Source organism: Magnolia sinica, chromosome 4 (assembly GCF_029962835.1).
Source record: "Magnolia sinica isolate HGM2019 chromosome 4, MsV1, whole genome shotgun sequence".
NCBI lineage: Eukaryota > Viridiplantae > Streptophyta > Magnoliopsida > Magnoliales > Magnoliaceae > Magnolia > Magnolia sinica.
In genome coordinates, this window is record NC_080576.1 from 22,470,313 (window position 1) to 22,489,963 (window position 19,651).

Genomic DNA, 19,651 nt, shown 5'->3' on the forward strand with positions numbered 1-19,651 from the left:
GTGCACACCATGGAGATGGAACTGGAGAAGAAGTTCCGACGGAGATCTGCCCATCAGCATTCTTCAACATTTAGTAATAGAGGCTTTTTGCCTCCACCCACAGCACCAGGACCTAAAACCATTCATGATTTCTCTGGCTTGCACCCCTCATACCGCACACAAGGACACACCCTCATTACATGCGCAAAAGCATTGGAAACCTGAGCAGTTTATAAAGTGGCCGATCTGATGAATGGATTGAACCGACTCTTGCATATGGCCGGAGAAACACATTCGCAGCTCAGTGGTCCCACACACTTGCCGGGTTGGAATGTGCGTTGTGTGAAAGCGAACACGTAGATGGGTGCCCACATGGCTAGTAAAAATCAAGTCCGCCCTGCATTTCCTACTCTACGCCAAGATACCATTTACACAACTTATGCTTTTTTGATGAATTAAAATAAAAATTTATACAAAACTCTCTTCAAAACATTTTAATACATGGGTACAGACGTGTCACTTCCGGCCCACGTAAGAAAATATCCAAAACATAAATATATGTCCCTGAGAACTTTCAAGTTATTTAATTCAACTTCATACGTAAGTAAAATGAAAACGAAGGCTACCCCAAGAGAGTAAATATTGAGATATAAAATGAAAGTGTGATAGATATGTTTCTCTACTGACCTCATTTTAGTTAAACACGTCTCTGTCATACCTACTCATCTCAAGCTCACCACAGGCCACGGGATCACTCCCCCGGCCGCCGGCAACGAAGATCGCACTACAGGTATGCGCCTCACGACCGAAATTGCCTCGTTGAAACGGGCCACACGTACCATGACCTCAGACACCTTCTGCAGAATTTTCATCCATCAGAAAAGTGAGAAGAAATAGCTTCAAAGGGTAGATTATGCTAAATGTGGTAGCTGTTACAAATCCAGTCTGTCGGATGGGTATAAGAAACAACCAAAATTGCAAGATTCTTGTGATGCCTCAAGGAGACGAGGGAGTTGGAGTATCATGCATTCAGACTAGCCACACACATACCTACCAACACGGCACAGGCACGTGCATGGGTTCCAGGCCATTCATTAGACAGGCCCCACCACAGACATACCCTGCCTGAAAGTCAGGCCGATCCGCATTGTCTATATTGAATATGGCATGCTGGTCAATTTTTTTAACCATTGATTTCTTACTACACGTGAGGCACATTGTTTTCTTGTGCAAATATGCTTGTGTGGGGCCAGTTCTGATGCACAGGTCCCATCAGTGAGCTCAACTTACAAGACGATTCCCCTAATCTCATAATCATCATCAACCACAAGAATGTATTCATACACATCGAAATGAGTGGAGGTGCTCCATTAGCAGCAAAAGATCAAACAGTACAACTATAAGCCATCTTAGGACAAAGTACAGAAATCAAAGGCTTTTGAAGCGGAAGATCCACCCAAGCATAACATTTGCACAACTACACTTAGGATATATTGCATCTATGGTATCAAATAATGCATGTTCGTGTCTCTCATATTTATTTCTAAACTTATGGTGTGTGTTGGTGTGACAGACAGTGGCTTTTCAAAGTCAGATTTGTCAACCTATTCGTCTCCATATTAAAAATAACAAAACACACTATAACATGTATACTGTAGTTGTTTACAGGTAGTTCATTCACTGCTTCCAGAGACGGGGCATTTTCTTTTCATGTCTCCAGATCATCTACCAAACACAGCACATTTGTATGATGATCTGTAACGCCATCCTGTGGGCCTCCATTGTTTGGCCGCTAACAAAAAGCTGCTTTACTTGGTCTATCCTAACCATCTAATAAGTCAACCTTTTCTCACAGAATGTTAGTGATGAATTTTTAGGGTCCATTTCTGTTCCACCAAAGGGTTAGGATTATTAAAACTGTGTGGTCTTTGGAATATGGCCCATTCACTATTTGACCTGTCAAATGGATGGTTTCAATGCAATCCATGTCACCTCTACAACATGATATCAGAGCACAGTCCCTTTTCCCCCCCTGGTAGGGCATTCACTGAATGCCTGTGGTAAGACCAGATCCTGGGCCATGTCTCCACAGGAACTGGATCCAATCCCTTGTTTGCATGTGTGAAAAATTCCCAAAAGGTAAATAGTAACAGTTATAAACCTACAAAGTCAATTATATATATATATATATATATATATATATATATATATATAAGATGTATTCCAAATCAAAAGGTAATAATAATTAAACATAACAAAATTAGATTTTTGTATGAACTCTACCTTTGAGTTTTAAATAGCATATGCTATGTAGCGCATGAAAATAGCACAAGTCGCATGTAGCAATGCATACACTACATGCTATTTTCCACTAAAATAGTAAAATCAATTAATGGTTTCAATGATTTTAGTGAAATAATATGAGCAAAAGTATTAAATCAGTTATGTTGCTATTTTTATCTTTATATTTAACTCTTTTCCTATTTTTCCTATTATTTTAATTGAAAATCTAGAAGTGGGCTACATGCTACACAACTACAGCCTCACAGTTCAAAGGGGTGCACACAATGCTACATGCCATTCGCTATTTAAACTACTGCTCTGCATAGACGTGTCAGGCAAGTGGACATGGATGTGTCAACATGGAAAATTTTTAAAAAGTGCTGCTTCCTTGTAATAGAGAGTTGTGCCAATGAAGACTCGATTCTTCGTGCCCTCTATTCTCACATACTGTATAGGCTTAGAAGCAACATGATTGCCATTGGTTCTGTCATGGTGGAAGGGAATAAATGAGCATGACTGAGCAACATAACCAGAAGATTGTCACTGCTTGTGTAGGAGACTTGTCTTTGCAGTTGGGTCTGAAAATGCTAGGCTAAAATTTTCTAGAAAGATCCGAGAACCAGAAGAAAATTGAAAGATGGTCAAGGGGCTCTACACAGTCAGCATCTACTAGGCAGTGAGCTGTAACTAAGAATTGGTTAGAGGATATCAGGCAATGGCAAGCTGAAGCTTCAAGTTGGCGAACCTCCCTCCCTCTTTCTCAAAACTCTGTGCCTATATGTATATGTATAAAAGACTGGTAAATTCGCAATTTATAAAATAATAGTGTTAATATTTATAATAACTTAAAAGAACCAATGGAAATATGCATAACCTTGTACTCTTTTAAAGCTAATGAGAATTACGAACACAAAAAGTAGGAAATAATACCATCCTTAGATAACTATTTCTCATACATATCGGAACATTTAATGTGGCTATACATATAGGTACATGTGATCCATCCACTACACCTATCTTTTTTCTTTTCTTTTCTTTTTCTGTTTCTTCTCACAATTAACTAAGCATAAAAGATGATTTAGGTAAAGGATTTTCTATTCAAATTTATATTTGTATACACATGGCTGCCTTTTTATCCTTGTTCCCTGTAAAAAAATGGCCACCACTTTAGGGAAAAAAAAAGAAACACATTTTTGTCAGAAGGTGGCTCGTATACATGATATAATTGGTATTGCTGTTTTCACTTGCAACCACAGCAAGACCTTACCACCCTGTAAATTTAACTTCTCTTCCCAGTGCACACTTTTGAATGGATCGCTCATCATTACTGGTGAAGATTGCTGTTTGCTATAACATTAATGACATTGTTTAGTAGTAGTTTTTACTGAAAATGACTTGCCTTGTGAAAGAGCAACTCATAGGAGGGGCTCTAAGGCCCCGTTTGTTAAATCTGAAGTCTAAAGCTTGAATCTGAAATCTGAAGCTGAATCTGAAATCTGAAGCCTGAATCTGAAATCTAAAGTCAAAAAACTTGTTTGGTAATTATGACTGAAGTCTGAAAATTAAGTATTGAAATTGAAATAATTTGTTTGTTAACAAACAATGAAATGTCTAAAATATGTTAATTTGACACATTTGCCCGTATCTCCTGTTTTGAAATGTTTTACATTATAAAGAAATTATTTTTTATTAAATGAAAATATAATTATTTTATTTAATTCAAATAAACTATAAAGTACTTAATAAAAAATTAAAATATCATTATTCACAAAAGTCAGGGTGGGCCCCATATAGGTTTTCGGCACAGGAACTTCCTGCGAAAGGCTTTCCCACGGAATCCACATCCATAGGCTAGTGTACCACATGGAAAATGGATTGGCTACTCTCATTGCCACACGAAACAGTGGAGATAATGATTTCCACCGTTGAAACCTTTCTAGGCCCCACAGTGATGTTTATTTGTCATCCAACCTGTTCATTATATAATAAGGGCATGGATGAAGGGAAAACAAAAATATCGGCCCACTATAACATTTCTGTACCACATACCAGCTATATAGCTGGTGTAAATATTTGTCGTGCAAAAGACAAGCGCGGACGCTTCTCCATGTCCGAGTTGTGCGAATGGTTCAAAGGAGATCAAAGTTACATGGCCCTACAATAATGTATTTATTATATCCACACTTTTCATCAATTTTTTAAGATCATTTTAAAGCATTATCCAAAAAATGAATCATATCCAAAACTCAAATGGACCACACCAAAAATAGCAACGGGATAATGTCTTTCACCGTTAAAAAATTCATAGGCCCACTATAACGTTTATTTTCCATCTAATCTATTCATAAGGTCAAAAAATATCTGGATGAAGAGGAAAAACAAATTTCATATTGATCCGAAACTTCTATGACCCCAAAAGGGTTTCAATGATAGACGTTCAATCCCCCACTGCCTTTTGCAGTGTGGTCTAGTTTATCTTTAAATTTGTTTTATTTTTTGGCTCATGCCTTACGATGAGCTGGCAAAATGGATGGACGGTTTGGATATAACAAATACATCATGACGGGACCCACAAAACTTGCTGACATCAATACATGCCAATCCACTTCCCAATCGGAAAAGGGTTGGCTACTCCCCCTGCCTCAGCCCCTAGGCTGATGGTCGGTGCTCTGTGGGCCCCACCATAATATATGTGTTTCATCCATTCCATTCATCCATTTTTAAAGATCATTTTAGGACTAATACCAAAATTGAGAGGGATATAAATCTCAGGTGGACCACATCATAGGAAAACAATAGTGATTGGATATCCACCATTAAAATCCTCTTCAGGCCCACTGTACTGTTTATTTGACATCTAATCTGTTAATTAGGTCATAAAGGCACAGATGAAGGGAAAAAACAAATATCAGCTTGATCCAAAACTTTTATGGCCCCCAAAAGGTTTTTAATGGTCGACGCTCATTCGACACTGTTTCCTGTAATGTGGTCCAATTGAGATTTATATATACCTCGGTTTTGGTCTCATATCATAAAATGATATGGAAAAATAGATGGACAGAATGGATGAAGCACAAAAATCATGTTGGGGCCCACAGAGCCATTGGCTGGTGGCAGGGGGAGTAGCCAATCCGCGTCCTTCCCAATCCCGTCGCCAACGGACGCGGATTTCCTGCCGAAGCCTTCCGTAGGAAGATCCTGCGCTGAGAACTCAGTGGGGCCCACTGTGATGTTTGTGAAAAATCCTCCCTTTCCATCAGTTTTTTGAGTTCATTTCAGGGCATGATACCAAAAATGAACTGTATCCAAAGCTCATGCGGGTCGTGCTAAAGGAAAATGTGGTTTGGGAAATTCCTACCATTGAAGCCTGTTTGGGTTCGATAGTGATGTTTACATGCTATCCATACCGTTAATAACTTCATTATTATTGGGATGAACTGAAATCACAAATATTAGCATGATTCAAAACTTCTGTGGCCCACGAATATTTCAACTGTGGACATTCAATTATCACGTTTTCGGCCCACTTGAGATTTGGAAATGGTTCGTTTTTGGCATCATGTCCTAAAATAAACTCACAAAACATATGAACGGGTAGGATTTCTCACAAACATCACAGTGGGTCCCACCCAGGTTCCCAGTGTAGGAAATCCACGTCTGTCCCATCCCATCCGCTTCGAACGCGGATTGCGTCCTACCCCGCCCGGATGGATTACCGTCGGGTCAGGGCTCTGTGGGCCCACCGATATAAGTGTTTTATCTAAGCCGTTCATTATTTTTCTTATATTATTTTAATATATGATATAAAAGAGTTCATAGCTTCAGTGAGCCACACCGAAGGATGCTGCGGTGATAATGACAGCCATCGTTGAAACCTTTCTAAGGGCCACTGTGATGTTTTTTACCATCCAACCTATTCATTAGGTCATGTAGACGTGGATGAAGTGAAAACACAAATATCAGCTTGATACGAAACTTCTCTAGCTCTTAAGAAGCTTTTAACGGTGGACGTTCAATCCCCACCTTATGGTCCAATTAATCATTGGACCTACTTCTTTTATTGGATCACACCTTAAATTATCTGAAAAAGTTGATGGACGGTGTAGATCAAACACATAAATCATGTTGGGGCATAAAGAAGTTTCATAGGTTAAACGTTGATTTTGTATTGCGCAAACAACTTAAAAGAAAAAAACTGCCGTCGTAACTTGGAAAGGGATACTTTTGGAAACAAAAACTTTTTGTTTAATGAAAAATCACGGAGCGCATTCCGCGTTCACCATTAAGCAAGACTCCTATCACGGAAAGAATTCGGTGAAAAACCACTTAGCGCATTCTGTCTTCCACGCTAACGACGCATTAACAAACACCACTAAACACAGAAAATTTTCCCAATTCCGTGTTAAGTGCAAAAATTCAGCATTAACAAACACGGCCTAAGTGTCTGATCTTATTTGTCTCTTCCTAATTTTGATCATTGCATTTTTATCTTTTTTGCTGTTTCTTAATGGTAAATGAGATTTTTTATTAAGGGGCAAATTTTATTAAAATAAAGAAAGGGGGTGTGTGTGTGTGTGTATAAAAGGTACTATGCGGTCAAGCTCATGGGAACTTCCCATGAGGTCGAGCTGTGTGGGGCCCCACCGTGATGCTTGTTGAACATCTACCCCATCAGTCAGATGCACCATTCCATGGTGGGCCTAGGTTTCAAAAATCAAGTCAATCCGTGACTTGTGTGGGCCACAGCACATACAGAAGTTGAGGGGGGCTACCCTCCATTAAAAAATTCATAATCATTTGTTGGGCCCACCGAGATGTGGTTTGCAAATCCAGCCCATCTATTATGTGTGTCCCACTTGGATGAGGGTTAAGACCAAGTTGTAGACGCATCCAAATTTCAGGTGGGCCCCACCAAGTGCTTTTATATGTTTTAGGCATGTCTTCACATGCTTTTAGATGGTATGGCCCACCTGAGTTCCGTATATGGCTGATTTTTGGGATATCCCATAATTTAAAGGGGACCCATCAAATGCACGGTATTGATGTTCGACAAGCATCACGGTGGGGCCCACACAGCTCGACCTCATAGGAAGTTCCCATGAGCACGACCGCATAGTACCTTTTCCCTATATATATAGGGAAATGGTACTATGAGGTCAACCTCATGGGAACTTCCCATGATGTTGAGTTGTGTGGGCCCCACCGTGATGTGTGTCGAACATCAACACAATGCATTTGATGGGTCCCCTTTAGGCTATGGGATATCCCAAAAATCAGCTGTATAAGGAACTCAGGTAGGCCATACCATCTAAAACCATGTGAAGACATGCCTAAAACATATAAAATCACTTAGTCGGGCCCACATGAGTTTTGTATATGGCTGAAACATGGTCTTACCTCTCATCCAAGTGGGACACACACAATGGATGGGCTGGATTTGTGAACCACATCTCGGTGGGCCCAATAACTGATTATGAACATTTTAATGGGAAGGTAACACCTCTCAACTGTTGTATGTGGTGTGGCCCACCCAAGTCATGGATTGACTTGATTTTTAAGGCCGTGGCCCACCATAGAATTGTGCATCTGACTGATGCGGTAGATTTAGACACACATCACAGTGGGGCATGGGAAGTCAACCTCATAGTACCATTTCCCATATATATATATATATATATAAAGGGAAGACGATGATGAGCGGTCAACCAACTTCATTCTCAATAACAAAAGATCACTAGACCCAAAAGAACCAAAACATCCCCAATTGCATCCCTTGAGGTGCTTTTAATAAATTTCACTGTTATTGTTAAAAAATTGGCAAAAGAAAAAAGAAAAGAAAAATGAGAAAGACTTCCTACTTATTCATGATTTCTACTCACAACATGTTAATTCATTCTATGAAATTATATATGATATGCATCAGCTATCATGCACTAATCCTCTAGTTTCTGTATACTCTTCAGCATATGAGATGCTAATTTAGTGGAGATAACATCAGAAAATTTATAAATATAATACCGTCACATATAATAGAAGCCATGTACATGAGATATAAAACAATAACCCGTCAAGGCCATGCATCCATCTTGACGGTATTATTACCATCATCATAACTTTTTAATAGCATGCCAGAATCCTGATTTATTAAAACCCAAATGCATGTTTCAGATTCTTTCTCTAGTGTTCACAAGAAATGAAGAAACTGAAGTAGAAGCAGAAGAGGAGAGGTGGTAAGTGAGAAAAACGCAGCATCTACTTTCTTTTAGCCAAATGGTGAAAAGGAAAGCCAAACAACTGTAAATAAAGGTGGGAACATGTACATTGGCCCATGTCCACTTCCTTTTCGCCAAATGGTGAAAGGAAAAGCCAAACAATTGTAAACGGAACCAATATTTTCAGTATCCGTATAGATGGATGTATCGCATCCTTGGGATATGGAAACATATCAGGTATTGCATGGGAAATATCACATGTATCGTGTAATGGTTCACTGTTTTTGGGAAACATTGGGAATTAGTTGAATTTTCAGTGAAATTTCAGGGGATGTTAAACGAAAAACAGCACTACACACTTAGAAAATAAAAAAAAAATCACAAAAACAAATGCACATAATAAGTTTCCTTTGTATAGGGTCCTAAACTATGCGTTGTCTGATGGAAGTGATGCAACTATTTTCAAAATTGATTCATATCGTTTATAAATCTAAGAAGACATGTACGAAAACACAAGCAATTTCCCCCAAACTCTCAAATCAGAGGTTGAAATCCATGATTGAGCATATAAAGCATGCAAAATCATTGATTTTCATCTTATTTCTACTGATTCCAAGTGATTTACCAAAAAAAAAGAAAAAAAGAAGTAATAGTAATAATCACTATTTCAAAATCAGGCCCACCCGTTGTCCCATCTTGATTTCCGCAAAAAAGTCCAGTTTCTACTCCAAATAAACGAAGGGACTTGGTTGGATTCACTTAAGAAAGTGATTAGAACTAGAAGTGGAAGAATTGAGAAAAAAATGTAGACTTACGGAGTTTTTTGTTTGTTTTATTTTTATTTATTTATTATTATTATTGAGAAAAAGGGGGAGGAATGGTTGGAATTGCTCTGTATCGATAATATCGATTAGTATCATCGATGAAATCTCTCTCTCTCTCTCTCTCTCTCTCTCACACACACACACACACACACACACACACACACACACACACACAAATATATATATAGGGAAATGGTACATGAGGTCGACCTCATGGCAATTTCCATGAGATTGAGCTGTGCGGGCCCCACCGTGATGTGCGTCGAACATATACCCCATCAGTCAGATGAACCATTCCATGGTGGGCCATGGGCTTAAAAATCAAGTCAATCCATGACTTGGATGGGCCACACCACATACAATAGTTGAGAGGGGTTACCCTCCCATAAAAACATTCATAATCATTTAGTGGGCCCACTGAGATTTGGTTCACAGATCCAGCCCAATAATTGTGTGTGTCCCACTTGGATGAGGGGTCAAACCAAGTTTCAGCCGCATCCGAAACTCAGGTGGGCCCCACCAAGAGCTTTTATATGTTTTAGGCATGTCTTCACATATTTTTAGATGTTATGGCCCACTTGAGTTCCATGTGTGTGTGTATCCCAAAAATCAGCCGTATACAGAACTCAGGTGGGCCATAACATCTAAAACCATGCAAAGACATTCTTAAAACATATAAAAGTACTTGGTGGGGCCCATTTGAGTTTTGTATGTGGCTAAAACTTGGTCTGACCCCTCATCCAAGTGGGACACACACAATGGATGGTCTAGATTTGTGAACCACATCTCGGTAGGCCCAATAAATGATTATGAATGTTTTAATGGGAGGGTAACTCCTCTCAACTGTTGTATGTGGTGTGGCCCACCCAAGTCATAGATTGACTTGATTTTTAAGCCCGTGACCCACCATGGAATGGTGCATTTGGCTGATGGAGTAGATGTTAGACATACATCATGATGGGGCCCACACAACTTGACCTCATGGGAAGTTCCATGAGGTCAGAGTCATGGGCACAAAATCCGAACAGTCCACATGATGCGGCACCCCATGAAATTCCCAAGGCCCAACTTCCGGCCTGATCCAAAACTCTGGTGGGCCATAGCAAAGAGAGGCAAATCAAGGGAGATAACTGTTTTCTTTTGCCATGGCCCACCAGAGTTTTGGATCAGGCTGAAAGTTGGGCCCTAGGGGTTTCATGGGAACTCGTGATAACCGGTTCCCAGGTGAGCATTTCACACACACACACACGTACACACACACACACACACACACACATTTATGATATTTTTGAAAATATCGGATTGTGTCAACAGTATTGTCGATACAATGCTATATACCATGATACGCTGAAATGGACATATTTCAGTGGTGTTTCAATTGCTGTCTCATGATACCTGATAATATCAACCAATGTACCGATACCACAAACACTGAATGCTACCTTGGAAAGGAATAAAGGTGGGAACACGTATGTTGGCCTATGTCACGGTAAAAGAAAAATAGATTTCATTTCTGAGTTACTTCGAGGATAGGTTTTGTCGTGAAAATCATGGATAGGGGAGCCAAGTTAAACTGCAGGTGGGGTCATATTGAATTATCAAGAGGAAATGGAACAAGAAACATGCTAAGGGAAACAAATGAGCCTGGGGATTCTAGGATTTGAATTCCTGTGAACCATCAACGGTGTTATTTGGGAGGCTATTGCAATACAAGGGAGTCCTCATACCAACAACACTAGCAGCCTGCCACTTTTACAGCTGATGAAAGCTTAATAAGAATCACTGGCACCATTCCTACAAATTGAAATTGAATCAGTCGGAAGCTTTCTCATAGTTGTTTACCTACTATATTAGGTAGCCTTTGGTTGTAATGCCAAATCATGGTTGGTGGGACATCCAACACCAGACTGGCCTATGTTTTCCTTTTTTCTCCGCCAAAAACAATGGCTGTGATTGGGAAATGCCAATATCTTTATACATGTCTCCCCATACATATCCATAGGATCCGAACATACTGTTTTGTACCTGAACCTACACACATTTGGGCATGGGAGAAGTTGAGACTTATGGCTCCTCTGGGTGCTGATAAAACCAAAGAGGGGTTCTACGGATGTAACACAAAACATTAAAATACTTAATATGTTACAACAATTTTAACGTTAGAAAACCATCCTCCCAACTGCGCCATAGAATTCCACACAATGAAGATACAATTTCTTAAGTCCAAGAAACCACTGACTGACGAAAACTACCCGTAGATTTCTACTAATCAATCAAATGTCTGAAACAAGTTACTCTTCCAAAGAAGAAAGCATTGGAACTGCATCATTAAACAACCAAGCACCAGCAGCATTCAAACAACAAGAACTGATGAAAATCAAATCCAGAAGATGAGATTTATTGGTTGTAAAATCCATAAACACAAATAGAAAGGAACCAATTTTGAAAATGTAACCATGGTTATCCAAATATGAAAATGTAACCATGATTATCGTAATTTGAAACGTAACTATGATTATCCTACGAGTATGAAGATAACCACAAGATCGTCCAAGGGAATAAAAGATTTCACCTTCTCGTCATTAAGATTCAGAGGAATGCTTTGGCTCTTTAGTTTCATCCTATACAATCTCCTCCGCAGAATAATAATCCCCATCACAGCTGCAGCTATCGAGATGGACCAAACAGGACTAACCCTGAAGACACAGAATTTCAGAAGCTCCAAAGGCAGCTTCCACCAAACCACCACCTTCTTTGCTCCCTCACCCGATTTCACCTCACCAGCAGCAGCATCGTCCACCCCTAATGGAGATTCATCTCCATCTCTCTCAACAAACTCAACAGAATCAGACATAACTGCTCCCTCTGCCTCCTTGATCCCACGGGACTGCGACCCATCTCCCCTCTTCGGAGATTGAACATCACTCAACTCACCTTCACCCTCAACACCCCCTGATTCACCAGCAATCAGCTCATCACCACCGGAACCCATCAAAAACTCATTGGGATTCTTATGCTCCGTTGTGATTCCTTCGAAACCCACCTCACCTTTCGCATCTTCTTCATAACCCATCTCGATTTTTTCATCAAAGCCACTACTCTCGAAAACCATGCCATCATCGCTACTCATATCGGACCAAAACTCTCTGAAATTCTTTGGCTCAACCTCGACACCTTCAGTTTCTCCAATTCCTTCAAAACCCACTTCCTCTTTCACATCATCCTCAAAGCCCAACACATTTCCCCCATCAAAACCCTCGAATTTCTGGGCAACCGACCCATCACCACCCGAATCCAACAAAAAATCACTCAATTTCCCACTCGGAAGCTCAATTCCTCCAGAACCCACCGCCTTTTTTGCATCATCTTCGCAACCCAAATCGCTTTTTCCCTCGAAGTCCCCGAATTCCTCAGCATCCAACCTGTCGCTGCCAGAATTCGATCCCAAACCTCCCAAATTCCCACGCGGAATCTCGATTCCGTCAAAACCCACTTGCTTTTCCGCATCATCTCCCTGCCCATGATTCAGACAAGAATCGACAGAGCTCCGATCACCCGATTCGATAAACCCCACTTCCCCATCACCCTCCACGACCTTCTCAGAATCGATAGCGAAGTAATCCGACCTAATCACACCACCAGAGTCAGTTTTGGCTCTATCAAAATCGCTCCAACTTTCAGACGAATCGGGTGCGGTAACGAGATTCGCATCGGGGTTCTGGAGCATTTCCCAGTCATTAAAATATCCAGCTGCTTCCATGGCGTTCTGGAGAGAGACAAGAAGAAAAGTAATGGAACGAGTGGAGAGAGAGAGAGAGAGAGACTTATATCTGTCGAAGAAACAAGTGGAGTGAGTTTTGGCGTTTTTTCTCTGAGCAGGGGTGTCAAAGGGCCGGGCTTGGTGTAGGTATCAGCCCGGATTTTGGGCCGGATCATCAGATGGCCCCATGCAAACTTTTGATTTTTCAGCCCCGAGCCCGGCCCATTAACACCTCTACTCGGGAGTTTTATCTGATACTCCAGTAGAATGCGATGATTCATACACATGCACTCCATAGATGTATCCAAGAAACAATTGAATCTGAACCGTTAAAATTTGAAAGAAAATAAATGGTTACACAACCGAACCATATTGCCAAAAGAATTTTTCAATATCTGATTAATCCACATTAGTTAAATGAATCAAGATTGTAGAATATTTCATTATAGTCGTCTAATAATCGGCCAGATAAAATACCAAATCATGAAAATATTTTCATTTCAGTATATAGAAACGTATGGTTTTCTCTGTAAACGGTTTATGTCAACTATATGTATGCCATGCGTACGATTTTTTAGTTCACGCGTATGACAAAACCTGTTACTCCAGAGTATAAAATGTTTATTTATCTTTTAATTTTAATTTTAAAATTTCGTTATTTTTCTGGAGATGGGGAAGGAAGACGGAAGAATCGCCCAATTGAAGGCAATGATGATACTTCGGGCGGTTTTGTCCCATTAACGAAGGTTGAACTGATTACATCCAGATAATATATAGCTTGTGGTACTGCATCATTTTTCCTCCAATTTACCATGTTTTAGGAAATCGGTGCCATTAAAACCATGGGTCACACTGAAAAGATTATCTTGGCTAAAAATAATTTTGGTCCGTTCATTGATTTGGCCACACTTTTGGAATAATCTTCAACCGTCAGTTTGACTCGACATACATGATTAACCCACCTGGTTAGTGGATCAGCGTATTTTTTTTAAATGGTAATTTTTAGGGTGGGAAATATCATTTTATGGTTCTGATTTTGTAAAGAATTCCATGTTGATGGAAAAAATGTTACCGTACGATAAGTTGTGGTACATTGCGTGGATGGGATGGCTCCATGAGAGTCTTAATGGTTCTTCCATAGTTCGATTAGAAACAAGGGGCTAGTCATTTGGATAGGCTAATGTAGGCTAGTTTATGCCACGTGTACAGTTTATTAGGGAAACGGATTGGCTGCTCCCCTGCCACCAGCCCGGTGGCTGGTGGTCGGTGCTCTATGGGCCCCACTCTGATGTATGTGTTCCATTCCATTCATCTATTTTTACATATCGTTTTAGGGCTTGTTCCCAAAAATGAGAGGGATATAAATCTCAGGTGCACCACACCACAGGAAAACAAGAGTGATTTGATATCCACCATTAAAATCCTCCTAAAGCCCCCTGTATTGTTTATTTGACATCCAATCTGTTGATTAGCTCATACAGACCCAGATGAAGAGAAAAAACAAAGATCAGCTTAATCCAAAACAACTTTTATGACCCCAAAAAAATTTTAATGGTCAAGGTTAATTCAACACTGTTTCTTGTAATGTGGTCCACTTGAGATTAGGATATAAAACAATCTATAAAAGTAGATGGACGGCATGGATGAAACACATACATCATGGTGACGCCCACAGAGCACCAACCATTGGCTGCTGGGGGAGTAGCCAATCCGTTTCCAATGTGAGCTAGTTTATGCCACGTGTGCAGACGGTTTATAAGGGAAGGGGGAATGCCCGCATTCCTGCCATCAAAACTAGGTGGGCCCCACCGGATGTCCTTAAGACATTCACCTGACTCGCTACTGGATGGTGGCCCTTGGGCCCGCCATATATAAATATATGCTTTTCTTTTAATACATGCTGTCGCTATTATTTTGTGAGCTTACTTTAAGACATGATTCAAAAATGATATAGAGTTAGACCATACCACAGTAGTGATTAAGAACGTGGATTGCGTCCTGCCCCCACCAATCTTCAACTAAGGAACCGGTAGTAGTTTTGAGGGGCGACGGTGATGTATGGGTCTCATCCATATCATCCATCCCTTTTTTCTCTTTTTCGTATCATTTCACGGTATAAAACTAAAAAATCAGGCATATCCGAGGATCTAGTGGACTACACAGTAAGGATTAAACCCTTACAATTGAAAACTTCTTAACGGCCGCGGAAGTTCTGGATGGACCTATGTTTATGTTTTCTCTCTATGTAACTTTATAAATAGGTTGGATGGGAAATAAATATCAGTGGGCCTTAGTTTTCAACGGTGATAATTATTATCACCGCTGCTTCCGATGTGTGGTGCACCTTAGCCTTGAATCTGACACATTTTTTTTTTTGGCTTATCTTATGAAATGATAGGAAAAATGGATGAATGGTGTGGATGAGACCCATACATAATGCTGGCCACTCAAAGCTACTGTCCCTTCCCACCGACAGGGTAGGATGCAATCCTTACCATCCCCACTAATTAAACACTCAAAAGTACATATGTACGAGATATTAAAAGTTGGTTCAAAATCATATAAATATACCATGTGTTGAAGCGGTTTTCGGTAAACCCTCCGTTGTTGGCCCTCCTGAACCTATACATATGTGAAAAAGAAACAAAGGACACCCTGGTTAGTGCAGAGGACTCTCCAATGCCTAAGTAGGATCAAAATCTTTTTTTGTAGAGTAGGGTTTCTAAAAAGAGACACTAGTCGAGTAATAGAATAAGAGTTAGCATACCTTAAGTGGTTTGAGATATATATATATATATATATATATATATATATATATATATATATATAGTCATGCGCACCTTTGCACACGGGCCATGGGTGTCTAATCTGAACGGTCCATGTGATGTAGAATCCCATAAAACCCTATGTGACAAATTTTCACCCCGATCTAAAATTCTGGTGGGCCATAGTAAAGAGAAATGCAAATCAAGGGAGGAAACTGTTTTCATTTTTCATGGCCCATCAAAGTTTTAGATCAAAGTATAACTTGGACCTAAGGGGTTTCTGGAGGTGCTGCTTCACATGAATGGTTCAGATTTTGGATCCACATCACATATGATGGGTTCCCAAAAAAGTTCGTACGTAGTACGTACGAACTGGTTCACAGGTGAGCGTTTCCCTATATATATATATATAAAAGGAAAGGGAGCCCAATTGTGCGAGGACTCTTTCCGATATCTTGAAGATCCGTTCAGATCTAAGATTCTTGGAGATTACTGACTTCTAAGATTATCAGGATCTGATCTTATCCTCTAAAGATCCGGGGAGAGATCTTCGGGATGTTAGAGAATTACCCGAATCTATAGCACAGTTTTAAGTCAGCTCCCATTGGTGAGTGACAACTCGGGAATAAGCAATGCTGATCTCCTTGACATTTCAACATTCACCATCTTCGACCAATGATGCTAGATCAGCATTCATCATTTTCAACCAATAATTGTATCGGAGGGTCCATGTTCCCTTTAGCTGGGCGCTAATAGTCCTTGACTTTGTTGTGGGGTGTCGCTTGACCTTCAACCAAACAGTGGCCGATCTATGGTTGTCCAATGGTCAAGCTATGATTGGGCTATGGCCGCGTAATAACCGATCTAGAGTCGATCTATGTTCGACTTATATCCGACCTATGACCGATCTGTGGTTGATCTGTAATTGACCCACTAGGTCATAATACGGTTTATCTGAATGGGCTCATAATCGTGTTCTTTGAGTGTACTTATAGTTACATAGACCTCCTTAAAGGCTCAGCTAGTTTCTGGACGTAGACGCCTTATTAAGCTTGAGTTTTACTGGGTTCGTGCTGATTCAGTAGAGTTGGTTCATTCCATAGGCCGACATATGAACTTGTCAAATTTTCCACAATTCCATGCATAGCTACTTTTGAATTATAAATGATTTTTAACCCAAGTGCCAAACACAATGGTATGATTTCAAATAAAGGGAATCCCCATACAGGAATTTTCCAGTAATTTCAATTTTCTTAACATACAATATTAATTTTTTAAATATTTCCTAATAATAATCTATTATTCAAAAATGACAAGACACAAAGCCTCCCCTATCTTTGATTTTTTCTAATTCTTTTTTCCGTCACTATCAATCCCTAAGCTGGAAAAAAAATCTCATAACTTAGCCAAAGGAATACACGAATGAATGTAGCCGCCACACATCACAGATTTCTTTTCAATGAAAAAAACTCATTTCCAACCTATAATGTGGTCGCGACTTCTGACCGGTCAAAAAGCTACGCCCCAGGTATCATGAGGATCCCTTGGTGCAAAAATCAACCCGATCCACCCATCAAGTGGGCCACACCTGTGAAAACTATGGATAGCCACTGACATGATCCATTCTACAACTGCAGCCCACTGGATTAGTTTACCTTGCTGATTTCTACACCAGCTTACCCTTGTAGTTGTAGGTAGGCCAACTTTCTGAATGGGTTGGATGGGTCCCACACCTAGTAGGTTATAATTTATCATCGTGCGGTTAGAGTAGGTGCTGATGATGAAATGATATATCCTGAAAATATCTCAATATTTCAATATTTTGTAGTGTTTGATCTAGACCGTTCATTAGTTAGGTTCAAGGCCATGCACATTACACCAACCTAACAAATGTTAGCCATTTGATCAATGACTTTTAATATGGATGGGTCAAGATTGTCTATTCCAAACTAGGGATTGTTTCTGATTTTAAAAATATCATTTTATCAGGCAAAGTCATAAAAATCAAATCCCCGTCACTGGCTTGAAAAAGGATGGCCATAACAAATAAGGTAACATAAAGAATGGATTGAATAATCCAATTAATGTTTGAATGATTTGACTTAATTGACAGTCTAGATTGAATGATTCGAGTGTCCAAGTAATTAAGCTGATGTAATTAGGATCGGATTAGGTGTGGCCCAGCCTCACCTAAAAAGGTGCGGCTCTCACTGTGTGGTCCATCTTGATGTATATATTATATATCCACACGGTCCATCCATTTTGCCAGACCATTTTAGATCACGAGGTAAAAATGAAATAAATCCTGGTCTCAAGTGGACCATACCATGGGAAACAGTGGTGATTGAATGAAAGAATATTTAAAAACTTCGTAAGGCTCACCTTTTTGCTTCCTTATTAATGTTTATTTTTTAATCCAATGTATTGATGAGGTTATAAAAACTTGGATGAAAGGGGAAAAAACAAATATAGGCTTGATCTAAAACTTTTGCGGCTCACAGTGGGTTTTTAATAGTTCGATCACCACCATTTCCAATGGGATGGTCTATTGGCAATTTGAATTTGCTTCTTTTTTTTACTCATGGCTTGGAAAACTAATAAAACAAATGAAGTGGATATAGAAATTAGAATGCATACATCCCCACAGGGTAATGGCCATACCTTCTTGGGTGAGGTCAGGCCACACCTAATCCGCTCCCAATGTGATTAAGAGCACTATAAGTAGAGCTATCATAGGCCGAGCCTGGGTAAGAGTTGGAAGCGGCTCTGTTAGGTCCACCATAATTTATATATTTTATCCGCTCCGTCCATTCATTTTATCATGTAATTTTACGGCTTAATCCCAAAAATAAAGCATATACAATGTTTAAATGGACCACAAAATAGGAAACAATTGAATTGAATGTCTACCATTGAAAAATTCTTAGGGGCCATAGAAGTTTTGGATCAAGATTATATGTGTTTTCCCTTCATCTGTGTCTGTATCATCTTACGAATAGGTTAAATGACAAATAAACGTCACTGTGGGGTCTAGAAAGGTTTCAACTGTGGAAATCATTATCCCCACTGTTTCCTATGGTATGATCCACTTGATCTTTAGATATGATTCGATTTTGGGCTCAACCCCTTAAATTAGATGGACAAGCGGATGGATGGTATGGATAGACCACATCCATTCAAGGTTAGCCCAACTGAGTTTAACTGAGTTTACTCAGTACGATGAGAGCGTACTGAGTAACTCAGTAGGCAATCCGATTTCGTAGGCGTTGGCCCAGATTTTGAACTGTTTTAGGCCTGGCCATCGGACTGCCCTATTCAAAAACTAATTTTTCAGGCCAAGCCCGGCTCATTGACACCCTGACTGTAAGCAGGGACCGGGGATTGGGTGAGGCACGAGTAACAGCTTAATGGGTAAGCCCCTGGCCATGGGCCCACCTTGATGTATGTACTGTATATCCACGCTGTCCATCCATTTTTTTAGCTGAGTTTAATGCATCATCTAGAAAATAAGGCAGATTCAGATCTCAAGTGGTCCACACTTTTGGGATTGAATTCCCACCATGAAAAACTTCTCCCGGTCAAAATTTTTTTGATTCAAGCTGCTATTCTCAGTGCGGACCCTATAGGAAGCTCCAGTTTAGCCCATGGGATTAAATGGTATGGAATTGTAATAGATGGAATTAACATTATTATTACACAATGATTGGATGTGTGGAAATATTATGGTATCTTGGCCATCCAATCCCACGTTTGGGATAAAATTCTTGCCATGGAAAAAGCACTAGAATAAGCAAAATCCGTATTTGTAATACTCCGTCCCTTTTAAAC

The 19,651-nt window shown here is 39.9% G+C and overlaps 1 protein-coding gene across 1 annotated transcript; it reads right to left on the minus strand.

The window, feature by feature from the left end:
• Positions 1-406: 406 nt before the first annotated feature.
• Positions 407-13,123, minus strand: LOC131242767 (uncharacterized). The gene is made up of 2 exons (XM_058241630.1): positions 11,871-13,123; positions 407-836 (listed from the first exon to the last, which is right to left on the minus strand). Exons 1-2 carry the CDS (start codon positions 13,056-13,058, stop codon positions 702-704), a joined length of 1,323 nt encoding a protein of 440 aa, XP_058097613.1. The 5' UTR covers positions 13,059-13,123; the 3' UTR covers positions 407-701.
• Positions 13,124-19,651: the final 6,528 nt, after the last annotated feature.